This window comes from Myodes glareolus, chromosome 4, assembly GCF_982192425.1.
Source record: "Myodes glareolus chromosome 4, mMyoGla1.1, whole genome shotgun sequence".
Classification (NCBI taxonomy): Eukaryota; Metazoa; Chordata; class Mammalia; order Rodentia; family Cricetidae; genus Myodes; species Myodes glareolus.
In genome coordinates this window covers 59,086,517-59,100,029 of record NC_142029.1, presented here as the reverse complement: position 1 = coordinate 59,100,029, position 13,513 = coordinate 59,086,517, and the positions used below count along the sequence as shown (strand labels likewise).

General features: G+C 47.5%; 1 protein-coding gene across 1 annotated transcript in view; it reads left to right on the top strand.

Annotated features, from left to right (window-relative positions):
- Il20rb (interleukin 20 receptor subunit beta) overlaps positions 1-11,415 on the top strand; it is a 28,288-nt gene extending 16,873 nt beyond the window's left edge. Inside the window, exons 4-7 of the mRNA XM_048417521.3 lie at positions 668-792; positions 2,704-2,854; positions 6,777-6,919; positions 10,828-11,415. Coding sequence (XP_048273478.2) covers positions 668-792; positions 2,704-2,854; positions 6,777-6,919; positions 10,828-10,950 — 542 coding nt within the window. The 3' untranslated portion in view covers positions 10,951-11,415. The remainder of the gene's footprint in view (positions 1-667; positions 793-2,703; positions 2,855-6,776; positions 6,920-10,827) is intronic.
- Positions 11,416-13,513: the final 2,098 nt, after the last annotated feature.

Genomic DNA, 13,513 nt, shown 5'->3' with positions numbered 1-13,513 from the left:
CCGAGCCAGCTGTGCCCAGCAGAGTTTAGAGTTAGGCAGGTGTTCAACAAGCGTTAAAGGACCAGTGTCTGATCACAGGATGAATGGAGGTAAAGAACAGTGAAATAGGGCGATGGGGATAGAGCATGCACATTCAAAGGGAAAGGGATGTTTTCTTGAGTCCTTCATCCCTTCTCTTGAGCCTATGCTCCTGGAGAAGGGACAGATTACTTTGGAATAAAGAATGAATTATAGTAAGTCTTTACGGTTTGTTTTCCACTCAGTCATCATTCAAAAAGCATTTTTATGAGGGCCACCAAGATGGCTCAGCAAGCAAAGGTGCTTGCTGCCATGCGTGATGACTTGAGTTTGATTCCCAGGACCTAACTGGTGGAAGGAGAGAAATGGCCTCTATGTTTTGTAGGCAAGTAGATGCATGTGTGCACATGTACACAATTTTTGAAAACATATTTTAATAAAAATAGAATTTAAAAAGATTTTATGAGCACCCATGGAGTGCAGGAAACTCCTTCTGTGCATGACTCCACACCCTAGACCCCTTTAGCAGATCTTTTCTCTCCCTTGGCCATAGGGCTGCTGTATTTCCTCTGATGACTTGGTCATTTTACCCCAAGGAAATCACTTCTGTCTGGAACTGGCTTTAATTCTTTCTTTCTCTCGTCAACAGCTGTCCTCACCCCACCTAGGATGAAGGTCACTGAACATGGCTTGCATCTGGTTATTAAGCTGGAAGACCTGGGGCCCCAGTTTGAGTTCCTTGTGGTCTACTCGAGGATGGAGCCTAATGCCACGGTGAGGCTTTCCACTGACCTTGGCCTTTGAGCTGGGCCTCAGAGGAGCACAGCTTTCTGGGGCTGAGGGAGTCAAGCCCAGCTTTGTAGTGTTTGTGGCGTAAGTGGCCCCATCTGGGTGAAGTGGGAGAAGGAAGGGATGAGAGAACTATCCGTCGACCCCTTCCTCAAAGATGTAAACTTTGCTCATACTCCACCTTGGCCAGGACACCTGGGCCCTCTTCAGGCCAGGTCCTCTGAAGTTTGGAGGACTCCTCCCCTTTCTCTAATGCCCCACCTCACTGGGCTCCCTAATGCCTTTTGGATGCCTTTTTTTCCCCTCCTTCGTCAGCTAGTCTCAGACACTTAGGGGCAGCAGGCCAGGATGTTCCAGCTCAGGGTGTTCCGGATGGTTTCAAAAGCACAGAAGGTGGGCACAAAACCTCTCGAGGGTGTGTGTCTTGGCAGAGTGCAGAAGGAGGGCTGCGATCCAGGAGCTGGCTTATGAATAAGCCTATTTAATTATGATCGGGCGGGTCGTGCAGAAAGCCTGGAAGGGAGCTGCCCTTCCCCATGGGAAGGTTGCTGTGGTCTGGGGTGAGTGGGAGGCTGGCCCTCATAGAAGGGCGGTCAAATAAACAACAGCAGCAGCAGCAGCAGCAGCAGCAGCAGCAGCAGCAGGGTGAAGCTCCAGCAGACACAATGGACACCATTCCTTGTGTAGCCCTGTTGAAGCTGATGCAATGACAAGGTCTGGCGACTCACTCCAGTGGGCCCAGGAAAAGCTGGCTTTCTCAGAAGGATCAGTATGGGTAACAGAGACTCTCACCAAATCTCTGAGCAAAGCCCACACAGGACCAGACAGAAGTATAGTCTTAACTACTCAGGGGCCCTGACCTGTGGAAGCCTTGCTGGTCTCTCCCTGAAGGTCTTAGTGTAGCTTTCCCCCTTCACTTCCAGGCCCTAGACATGCCTATGACTGTGCCCCCCTGAGCCCTCCAGGCGTCTCAGACTGACCCCCCTCCCCAGTCTTCTCCCTTAGTCCTCCTATCCAGCTTGAGGTACTGCTTCCCAAGACCAAACCCTGCAGGGGTGAATCCCATTGCTTGTGCTCAGTCTGAGCTGTGTGGGTTTCAGACAGCCAGCTGAGCTCTGTGGGTACCCTTCTCAGGCCAGGGTGCCCAGTGTCACATAGACAAGGGACTGTGTACATGCTTCCGTGTAACCTCCACTGAGTGGGACAGCTATTCTTGGAACATGGTGTGGGCAGGTGGGCCAGGATGTGGGTCATAGTTTGCCCTGCTGGGTCAGGGTATACTGGTAGGACACCGCATTGCCAGCCAGGCAGATGGGACAGAGTGGGAGAAAGACTGGGACTGGGCAGGAGGAAGCAGGCATCAACTTCATAGTCTTTGTGGGACAGAGCCTATTCCCCACCCTGGTATCTGGGAGGCTCATTGCTGAGTGAATACCCTGAGTCATCTGGGCTGGGTCCTACAAGCTTCTACAGGCTCCTCTGCAGGCCTGGGGCTTAGAGTGGGAGTTGAAGGGTGGACAGACAGGTGGATGGGCTCCGCTCAAATGCTATTCAGCTGGAGAGGCTGTTTCTAAACACCTGTTTACCCTTGTGCCCCCGCCACTCTCCTTGCCTTGCCCTGCTTCCTCTTCACAGCCCCAATCATTACACGGAATGTGTGTATGTGGTATTTCTCTCTGCGCGCAGGCTCCCATGCTGTGTGCCTATGTCAATAGTACAGGCTTAATACATATGAATGAGCGGATGAATAAGGAAACGGATGCCTCCGTGTGCACACGAGGAGGAATGTTCTCTGCGGTCTGGAAAAGGGCTATCTGCACTTTCCCCCACCTAGCTCCCCTCACCATATTTAGCTCAGCTGCCCTTAGGCAGTGACTGTGTTTTGATTTCTTAAAGGAGCATTTTAAGGTGGTGAAGAGTGGGGGCAGTCCACTGCACCTCGGAACCATGGAACCAGGGGCCATGTACTGTGTGAAGGCCCAGGCGCGGGTGAATGTCATTGAGAGGCACAGCGCCTTCAGCCAGACTCAGTGTGTGGAGATTCAAGGTAAGGATAGCTTGCCTGTCCCTGGGTCTCTGCACTTGGCAGCCCTACCAATGATTCCAGGTCTGTCCCTGGCTTTACATATTTGCTGCCAGGGTTGGTGGGTTCTGAGGTAAACTCTAGTTCTCCCCAGGGGTAGAAGCCTACCCTGGGGGCTGGGTGGGATTTCTTGAGCAGTTGCCTACAGCACTTTGTCCCAAAGCCTCCTCCTCCCAGCATCTTACTGGACTAACTTTCCAGAAGGCTATTGGCTGTGGGCAGAGGTGGTTGTAGGAGACTTAGGCCTTGGAAGGAGGTCCCACACTGTAGAACAATGCCACAGCTTCCTTTGTCTGGATGGGGTCTTATAGTCTATAGAAAGAATTGTCCTCTTTTTTGACTAAAATTTTTCATTTGAATTAAAGCAGTTAAAATGTGTGTGTTGCCTGTGTACATGTGTGTAGGGATATATGTGCACACATATGCACATGTAGTATCAAGGACAAAGACTGATATTATCTTCCTCTATTTCTGCCCACGTTATTTTGTGAGACAGCCTCTCTAATCAAACCCAGAGTTTGCTCATTGGCTAGACTGCCTGCCAGCAAGCCACAGTGACTCCCAAGTACCAGGGTTATGGGTGTGCACAATCACTCCTGGCTTTTATGTGGGTGCCATGGACCCAAACTCAGGTCTTCATGCTTGCATACCAGGCACTTTACTGACTGGGGCATCTCCCTAGACCTTTTTTAAATTTTTTTATGCTCTACAGTAATTAAAAACTCTTTGAAAAGAAACAAAGCCCTTATATCCTATGATCCCACTATGCCAAAACCACTAGTTACACTTTTCAGCATAACTTCTTAGATTTAAAAAAATATTATTTTGATTATATTAGTCTATTCATGCTGTCCAGAAAACAAAGTATACATGTAAATTATCTTCTCTGTCTTTTCTCCATTCAGGTAATTCTTGCACCTTTTCCCATCAGTATGAGTTTCCTATATATTCTTCTGGAGGCTTTTAAAACTCATATACATGTAAATGAGGACATGTATATGTAAGTATGTACATATATATCATCTTTTAAGCAAAAGTGATATCATATGCACTGTTCTGAATCTCGTTTCTATGTATCGTGTAGATGTTTCCAAATGATAAAGAAATTCCATCATCACTTTTTCATTACAAAATCCTATTCCATTGTGAGTGTGTGTGTGTTGGCTAATTTAGCTGATTTGTGATTTATGGACGTTAGATCCTCCCCACACCAGAATACTTTGCTATTGCAATCAATGCATTCATTTTCTTGTGCATAGATCACTTTTGCTGATATACCAAACATATATATGCACACACATATATATGTTTGAATGATAAACTCCTGGAAATAAAGTACCTTGGTCAATAGACACACACTTAACTTTGATCCTGCTGTAAAATGGTCCTCCAAAGCTCCGCAACCCTTCAGTTGGCATCCATATGAAAACCTGCACTAGCCCTCCATGATATACATACACCTGGTTGGTTGGTTGCTTTTATTTATAATATTTTCCATGCACAGTTTCTGAGTAACATTTCTTGGTACTTAAAAAATTATGTGTCGGGGCTGGAGAGATGGCTCAGTGGTTAAGAGCATTGCCTGCTCTTTCAAAGGTCCTGAGTTCAATTCCCGGCAACCACATGGTGGCTCACAACCATCTGTAATGAGGTCTGGTGCCCTCTTCTGGCCTGCAGACATAAAAAAGACAGAATATTGTATGCATAATAAATAAATAAATAAATATTAAAAAAATTATGTGTCAAGTTTATGAAAAATCCAAATAATAGTTCAGAACTATAAAAAGTAGGAGTTAAATATCTTATCCTTCCCATTGCTGCTCAAGAGAGCTGCTGTTAGTTGGATGTAGAATGTCCCCCAAGGGCTCATGTGTTTGCACAGCTGGTCTCTACTGCTACTGGTGGCACTATTTGGGAGGATGGAGAGCCTTTGGGAGCTGGGATCGAGCTGGAAAAAGTGAGTCTCAGGGAGGTGGACCTCGAGGTTTAAATCCCAACCCCACTTCCTGTCCTGTTTCCTGAGCCATGGGGATATAAACATGCCGCTTCCTGTCCCTGTGACCACAACTGACGACTGTCGCCACAACCATAGCTCTTCTGCCAGGACGGAAGGCATCCTCGAGTGTGAATGAAATAAGCCTTCCCTCTGGCTGCTTCTTGTCAGGTAGTCAAGTCACAGACACGCTTCTGCTGGCAAATCCTTCACTTATTCTCCCACATTGTCTGTAGCTTCCAATGCTCCCTCCACACTCTTTACCTGGCTCAGCAGCACTGTGTGGCATGTTGCAGCCAGCTCCCAGTGTGGGTCTGCCTTTCTCTCCCCCCCCTCGCCCCCTTTGAGACAGGGTCTTACTGTGTAGTTCTGGCTGTCCTGAAACTCCCTCTATAGAAAGGCTGGCCTTGAACTCAGAGATCACCTGCTTCTGCATCCCAAGTGCTGGGATTAAAGGCATGTGCCACTATGCTTAGCTTGTCTTAGTTTTTAAAGACACAACTTAAGCCAGCATATCCTTATTGATGGCAATACTATGTACTTTCCAAACTTGCTCCATGATTATTCAAACTGCAATATGTCTATCTTATTCTCCTAACAGCGGAATTGCTAACCTACCATGCCAATGTTCCATAATATCTTAGATTGGTCCCTTTCATTAGGCATTTAAATCACTGCTATTTGCTCTCAAAGATGCTGTTCTTCTAGTAAATAAGTATTTGCAGAGCACTGCCTGCATGCCAAGTCCTGGCCTGTCCACTGGGGCAGTTGTGGAGACAAACAGCAATCTAATGAGCTCGTGAGGTGCTTTCCAGTGTGTGTGTGCGTTTGCTGTGCAGAGAGTCACAGCACACAGGGATGCACGAGTGGTAGGGGACCATTGGGCCGATGGCTGGTGACAGCCTGTGACTCCTGTCTGGACATTCCTGTGAACTGACAGATGCACACACTTATTTCCTTCTTTGGAATGATTTTCTGGACCGGACATCACAGGAGTGGATGACATTGTTCATCTCTTGATGACTACCGCCAAAATATTTTCCAAAAGTGAAACAGTAGACGTGCCCCACCACACAGGCCACAGCCACATGGGCCACGTCACTGCTAACATTGCGAGCAAACGGTCCAGGCAGGAAGTGATAAACAGTTGCAAGCGGTTAGATAGAGCAGAGAGGTGGGAAATTAGCTTGTCCCATCTTCTGCATCTCCAGATGCTCAGACCTGGTGCTTCTTGCTGTATTTGTTAGCAAACTCATCATGGGCTTTGGAGCTATCCCTACCTATTTGTCCTGGGGTAGGCCATTAACCTATCTTAAGCATAAATAATATCCTCTTCTATGACAAGGATGCTCACTGTGAGGAGCAGGGGTCCAGAACTTAGCAGCATGCTGGGAGATGGAAGTGAGCCTAACGCATGTAACAGGGGCCCGATCTGTGAGTTTAATGGGACTGTTTGGGGACTTAATATTTCCCTCCACCATAGGAGTCTATGCCAAGAGCAAATTGTGAAACGCTTTGTTTTTGGTTTCCGCCCAGCCCTGTTCTGCGCTGTTGTGCTCCAACACCTCCCCCTCATCCTGTCTGGGGCCTGGCAGCCTGCCTTCCTCTGGCTGTAGTGCCAGGTACATGCTACCGTGGGCAATGCCTTAACGTTCCTCCCTCCCCTTCCCAAGATCGAGATGGAAATCTTCCCTACGGCTTTCTAAAAACCATATTCATTGTGATTCTAGGAGAATGGTGGTAACTGCAGCCCTTTGGAGAACACACCAAGTCTCAGGGTGCTGGCACCCGCTGTCTTGGCCTGATTGCCGCTCTGAGAAGCCCTCAGAGGTGTGGGCCTGGTGGTTTCCCTTCCCTGCAGCTCCTAAGTCTTCTCCTTTGCTTTGCACCCAGGAGAGTCCCTCCCGCTGGCCCTGGCGCTGGTCGCCTTTGTTGGCTTCATGGTGGTTCTCATGGTCGTACTGCTCTTCATCTGGAAGATGGGCCAGCTGCTCCGGTACTCTTGCTGTCCCTCTGTAGTCCTCCCCGACACCTTGGTAAGAGCATTATTTTATCGTTGACCAGATGCATCCCAAGCTTTAGTTGGGCTTGGACACATTTTTCCGTGCTTTATGAAGACAGGCAGAGAGAGGAGAAAGGACTAATGGGGCGTTATTTATCTTAGTCTCTGCTGCTGTAATAGAACACCACAGGCTGGTTAAGATCTAGAGAATAGGGTTCACTGGCTTCTGGAGAATGGGGGTGGTGTTTTTGGAGTGAGGTTGAAGGGCCTTCTGGGTGAAGGTCTTCTTGCTCTTACAACATGGCTAAAGATGTCACCTAAGTGATAGAACAAGTTATCAAACATGCGGCCTTCGGGCCTTATAGCCCACATTCATGGAGCTGAGGCCTTTCCAGCCTCATCAGGCCCTGCAGTTCCTGACCCAACATGTGGTTTGGGAGATACACTCAGGTCACAGAAACCCCTGATCAGAAAGTCTAGATGAGTCCTCCTAGAGTCTCTGCCAGGCCATTCTGCTTTCCCACAGGACCTGACATTACCAAGAGGGTGGCTGTGTTACTCAGCCCGGGGTGCTTAGTGCTAAGCTGTGCGGTCTTGTCTTCCCCAGCGCCTTCTGAGTTCTCTCAGCTTCCCCAGTTGTAACAGCAGCTACAGCCAGTAACAGGTTCTGACTCAATACACTCAGTCTGTATGCCAAGAGTCTCATGCCTCTCAGGTTTAAGATTGTGTGGCGTGAAAGGCTTTGCCTTGGGTAGGCGTGGAGTAGGCAAGGGCAACGCGAGGACCTTCATAGAGACCTGCTCAAGGAACTGTTCTTCCCTTGTCCCCCAAGCCCAGGATGCTTATCTTACTCCTGAAAACAATGGACCAGGGCTCTGAACCTCTTGGTGGGTGTAAGCCCTGTGTGTCTGTGCCCTGGAGGGGGACGAGCAAGGGCAGGCCTCAGCAATTCACACATGCCTCACCTGTGGCTCTTCAGAGCACCCCCTCCCCCTCACCAAAGAACAAACAGGAACCAGAGCCATCCCCTCCACCCCTGACACCCTAAGGTTGTCACAGTTCTCTTCTGGTGGGGAGTTAGCAGGCAGTTGCTCTAGAGCAATCAGAACCAGATCTGTCTATAGTCAACACACTGCTGGGATTCCTTAGCAGTCGGCCATCACAATGAAGCCACTCCTACAACATCTATGAGGTTTGCTTTTGCCTCGACACAAGTGGAGGAAGTCTCCCTTTAACCCAGTATTCAGGATGCCCTGCCACCCTTCTCTCCTAACGCCAGCCCTCCTCTCTCTGATACTTCCATGTGGTCATAACAGTTTTAGCCGACCCTAGCTCAGGGCTAAGTGCCTGGGCTGTGGTGAGGGCGCTGCTATGGGAACTCAGTTCACTGGGGTTGCTCTGACTTCTGTACAGTAGTTCTACAAGATGATGAGAGAGGGTGTAAGGCCCTAACCATGGAGGTAGTTGCTTCTGTTTCTTCCTTTATGCCAACTTTTCATGCTTTTTTTTCTTTTTAGAAAGGGTCTCTCTGTATAGCCATGGCTGTCCTGAAACTCACTATGTAGATCAGGCTGGCCTTGAACTCACAGAGATGCACCTGCTTCTGCCTCCCAAGTGCTGGGATTAAAAGCATACACCACCACATCCAGCAATTTTTCATGCATTTTGAAGTACTGTTTTATTGTTTGTGGTTTTTTTTGTTTTGTTTTGTTTTTTTTTATTTTCTTATTTTTTTAATAGGTTTCTCTGTGTAACAGTTATGGCTATCCTGGAATTTGCTTTGCAGACCAGGCTGGCCTAGAACTCACAGAGACCCACCTGCCTCTGCCTCTACCTCTCCAGTGCTGGGGTTAAAGGTGTACACCACTACGGCCCAGCTCTGAAGTACTACTTTAAGGCCTTACACTTTATTTATCTATTTATTAGTTTTTTTGAGACAGGGTTTCTTGTAGCTTTGGAGCCTGTTCTGGAACTAACTCTTGTAGACCAGGCCAGAACTCACAGAGATCCACTTGCCTTTGCCTCCCGAGTACTGGGATTAAAGGTGTGCTCCACCACCGCCTGGCAGCCATACACATTTGTGATTGCTGGATCTTCCTAAGTAAGCCTTTTAGCATCACTTTGTGTTTCTTTTTTATCTCTGGTAATGTTTAGCTCTTTTTTGCTCATTGCTTAAATGGTATCCTTCCTTCCTTCCTTCCTTCCTTCCTTCCTTCCTTCCTTTCTTTTGAAACAGGGTTTCTCTGTGTGGCCCTGGCTGTCCTGAGGATGGCCTCGAACTCAGAGATCCACCTGCCTCTGCTTCTGAGTGCTTTTATGTGGCACTCACTCAAGATTGAACCCAGGGCCACTGTACATTTTAGGCAAGCACTTTACCAACCCAGCCCCAAGCATATACATTTAGAATTCTTTTTTATTTACTCTTTTGGTTATTTTTCACATAGATTTATTCATCGTTGTTACAGGAATTATCATATACATGACTGTCACATTTTTTTAAAGTATGAGTGTTCCTATATCTGTCAGCACACCATGTGCATGCAGTGTCTCCAGAGTCCAGAAGAGGGCATCAGATTCCCTGGAATGGGGTTACAGACAACTCTTACAAAAGAAAGCGTTTAACTGGGGGCTTGCTTGCAGTTTTAGAGGGCCAGTTCATGACCATCATGGTGGGAAGCAGACAGGCATGGTGCTGGAGCCGTAGCTGAGAGCTTTACATTCTGATCTGCAGGCAGCAGGCAGAGGTGTGGGGGGGGACTGGGTCTGATGTGGGCTTTTGGAACCTCAATGGGAGCCATTCTCATTCAAATCACTACAGAGAGAAGGGGTGGGGGCAGGGAACAAGAAATATCTTTCCAGGGATCATTCTTAGTAACCCATTTCTTCATTTCTTCTAATGAGGCCCTTCCTCTTTACATGGCCTCCAACTATGTCAAATTGTGACCACATCAAGAGATTATTCCATTGCTCTAATCACTTGCCCAAAGCCTTCCAGTACCAAACCCTTGTACATGAGCCAACGGGAGATGTTTCAGATTCAGACCATAGCAGGCTACTTAGTAATGGACTGTCTGAAAAGTCACTCTCTGTCTGTTTAAAATCAACTATGATCATGCACTGCGGTCTCTGGGAAGAACTAGAGGCGTGTGATACAGGAGTAAGAACAAGCCTGCCCTTGGGATCCTCTGTCTGAACTGGGCACTGGGCTAGGTCTCGTCCTAACGCCTCACAAAGCAGGTCCTTCTCAGAGCTCTCTGGTGTAGAAGGTTGGACACTACCTCACCCCCTCCCACCAAATTATATTTGAGTTTTTGTGGAATTGATTCTCACAGGAAACCACTGACCCAGCAGGGCCCGGTGGGAATTGCTAGACAAGGGCCAGGAGAGATCTCAGCAGATGCTGGGAGCCACTGACCTAGGGACTTGGATTGTGCTGGAGGGTTTTGTGGCTTGAAAGTTAACTAGAACTGGGGAGATGGCTCAACAGTTAAAAGTGCTTGCCACATAAGCACCCAATGTGAGGATCAGAGTTCAGATCCCCAGAACCTATATAAATGCTGAATGAGGGATCAAGGAAAACTCCTAGTGCCAACCTAGGGCCTGCACATATGAGTTCATGTACCCACCTACACATGTGAGAACACACGCACGCACACACACATAGAGAGAGAAAAAGAGAGAAAGAGAGAGAGCGCTCAATAGTTGAGATTTCAGTCAGGCGTGATAATACACACCTTTAATCCCAGTACTTGGGAGACAGAGGCAGGCGGATCTCTGTGAGTTGGAGGCCAGCCTGGTTTACAGAGTGAGTTCCAGGACAGCCAAAGATACACAGAGAAAACCTGCCTCAAAAAACAAACAATAAACAAACACTTGGTATTTCTGTGCTATTCTTTTTTTGCTAATTACTAATGAATAATTTTTGTGAAAATGAATTTTTAGAAAATCACCAGTTTGTCCCAGAAGCTGATTGGCTGCAAACAGGAAGAGGTGGACACCTGCACTGTGGCCCCGCTGTCCTCGGAGCATCTTTTAGGGGCCTGGTTGCTCCAGCACTGCAAATGAGACTGGGTGATTGCGGGGTAGCCAGTCGTCTCTGTCATCTACTGCATGTTTTGGAAGGTGCTTGCCTCTTATAATTTAGCCAAGCCATTTCTAATACAAGACTTAGACTCCTTAAGACAGAATGATTATTGAAACATTTAGCATATGTTTCTTCCTTGATATTGTTTATACTGGTTGTAATTCTAATTTTTATAATTGATATCTGTTTTTATTGTATATAGTTTTGCATTGGGTTTGGAACTCTGTTATTTAGAAAAAAGGGGGAGGTGATGGGGAACCTCCTCCAGTCAGTGGCCTCTGAGAGGCTGGACCAGGTTGAGGCCTGGCTTCGGATACCAAAAAGTCATGGTCCCACCCTGCTTTACCTCTTCTTCCCGCGAACCACTCCTGGATGTCGACCCCATTCCTATTTCCTTGTTGTGATCTGTGAGTTCACTTTTAATAAAGAAAACTTAAAATACTTTATTCGGAGTTATCTTGGGATTATTTGACTTGCATTCCCCCCATTTGATGCATCCTGCGTCACACATGGTGCATGAGAGTTTGTGACCTGAGAGCGCAGTAACTTGGCAACAGATCCTTTCGGGGTGGGCTGTCTAAAACCAAATGTATTCAGTGTTTGTTCTGCCTCTATTGATAGTTCCTTCAAAAGTTATTTTCCTGAGCTATCAGATAAAGCGAACAAATAGTGTTTATTCTGATAGGAGTCTGGCTTTTGGGATCAGTGAACCGGAGGGCCAATTGTAGACCTCAAAATTTACATAAGAACAGTGTGTCGTTCTAACCAAATCTTTGATGGCTAGTGGTTTGTCAGCTTCACACAAGCCAGGGACCTCTGAGTGGAGAGAGCCTCAACTGAGTAATTGCATTCATAAGGCTGGGCTGTAGGAAGGCTGCAGAACATTTCATTAATTTGTGATTGATGTAGAAGGGCCCAGCTCACTATGGACAGTGTCATCCCTGCGCTGGTCACCCTGGCTTCTATAAAGAAAGGCTGGCTGAGCAAGCCATGAGGAGCAAGGCTCCTGGCCTCCGTGGCTGCTGTGTCAGCAACTGTCTCTAGGTTCCTGCCCTGACTTCCCTCTGTGATGGACTGGAAGTGTAAGCAAAATAAACCCTTTCCCAAGTTCCTTTTGGTCATGGTATTTTATAACAGTAATAGAAATCCTAACCAAGACAAAACAAAACAAGAGACTAGGAAGTCATGCCTGTATAAAGTGCACAAGCATTTTGAACCCCTGACATGGAAAGTCACACCATTTGGAACTTGTAGGCAGATAATTTGGTGTTTTAAAAAAAAAAAACACAAAGAGGCCAGGTGGTGGCGGCACATGCCTTTAATCCCAGCACTTGGGAGGCAGAGGCAGGTGGATCTCTGTGAGTTTGAGGATAGGCTGATCTACAAGAACTAGTTCCAGGACAGGCTCTAAAGCTACAGAGAAACCGTGTCCCGAAAAACAAAAACAAAACAAAACAAACAAACAAAAAAGTACTTTTTTTCCCCTCTGAAATGGCAGAGTAGAATTGCCACCCTAATAATGCACACTGATGTCCACATTTCGGTTCCTAATGTTGTTTATCTTTCAAGAGTCAGTGTTAAAGCAGTGGCTCATTCCATGTCTGCCCTGGGACTGAAGCGCACATGGGGATTTTAGAACATCCATGCCTTGTTCAGTCAGAAAACAAAGCTCTGGACAATCGGATCACTCAAAACTTAGCATAAGCAGTCTAAAGAGTCCCTGCTGAGCAAAGGTGGGGCAGTGTTGAGCACCCAAGCGAGGAAAGGCTGGTGTCAGTTGATACTGGCCAATCGATACACTACAGTTGTCAATTGAGACAATCTATCTGAAACCATCAGCCTACAATGGTACCCAAAATGGAGTTCTGACAAACTAATTCTCAGGGTGAATTGAGTCCAGTGAAAGGCCCTGACTGAGGAGACCTGAGATCTGGGTGTCCGCCCGCCCCCCTCCCGGGAACCACAGAAAGGTACAAGACAGAACAGATACCACAGAGATTGTTCCCTGACAAGCACCAAGTGGGATGTACAAACACCCTTCACCCGTACACAGGAAGTACCAAAACTGAAAAGAAGCAACAGTGTGTAGTCTGCTGTGACCGTGTTAGGTCTCAGGAAGTGCCCATGGCTGGAAACGGCAGTCTTGGCTCAGCTCAAGGTAGACTATGGAAAGATTTCTGGTGGTTAGATAAAAGCCAGTATTCCTCAGGAACTTGCGAAATGGGTTCCCCTCTGCCAGGAGTCATTTCCCTTGCCCCTGGCAGAGGGGACATGTGGCTCCCCACTGATACACACCTGTGGTTACACATCAAAGCCCATGCTGAGCTCCCTACTACATCTCAAAGCCCAGGCCACCCTGGCAGGTCATTCCCGCTCCTTCTCCACTGTGCTAGCTCCCAGCCTGCTGCAGGTCACAGGCCTCCCTTCTAGATACCAGTTCGCTCTCTCTGTAATGTCTCCACCCACCCGGCACGTGCTATTCTCTGCTACTCTCTTTTTTGCGACTCTGGTTATTCTCTATGCTATCTTCCTGCTTCTCTCGGC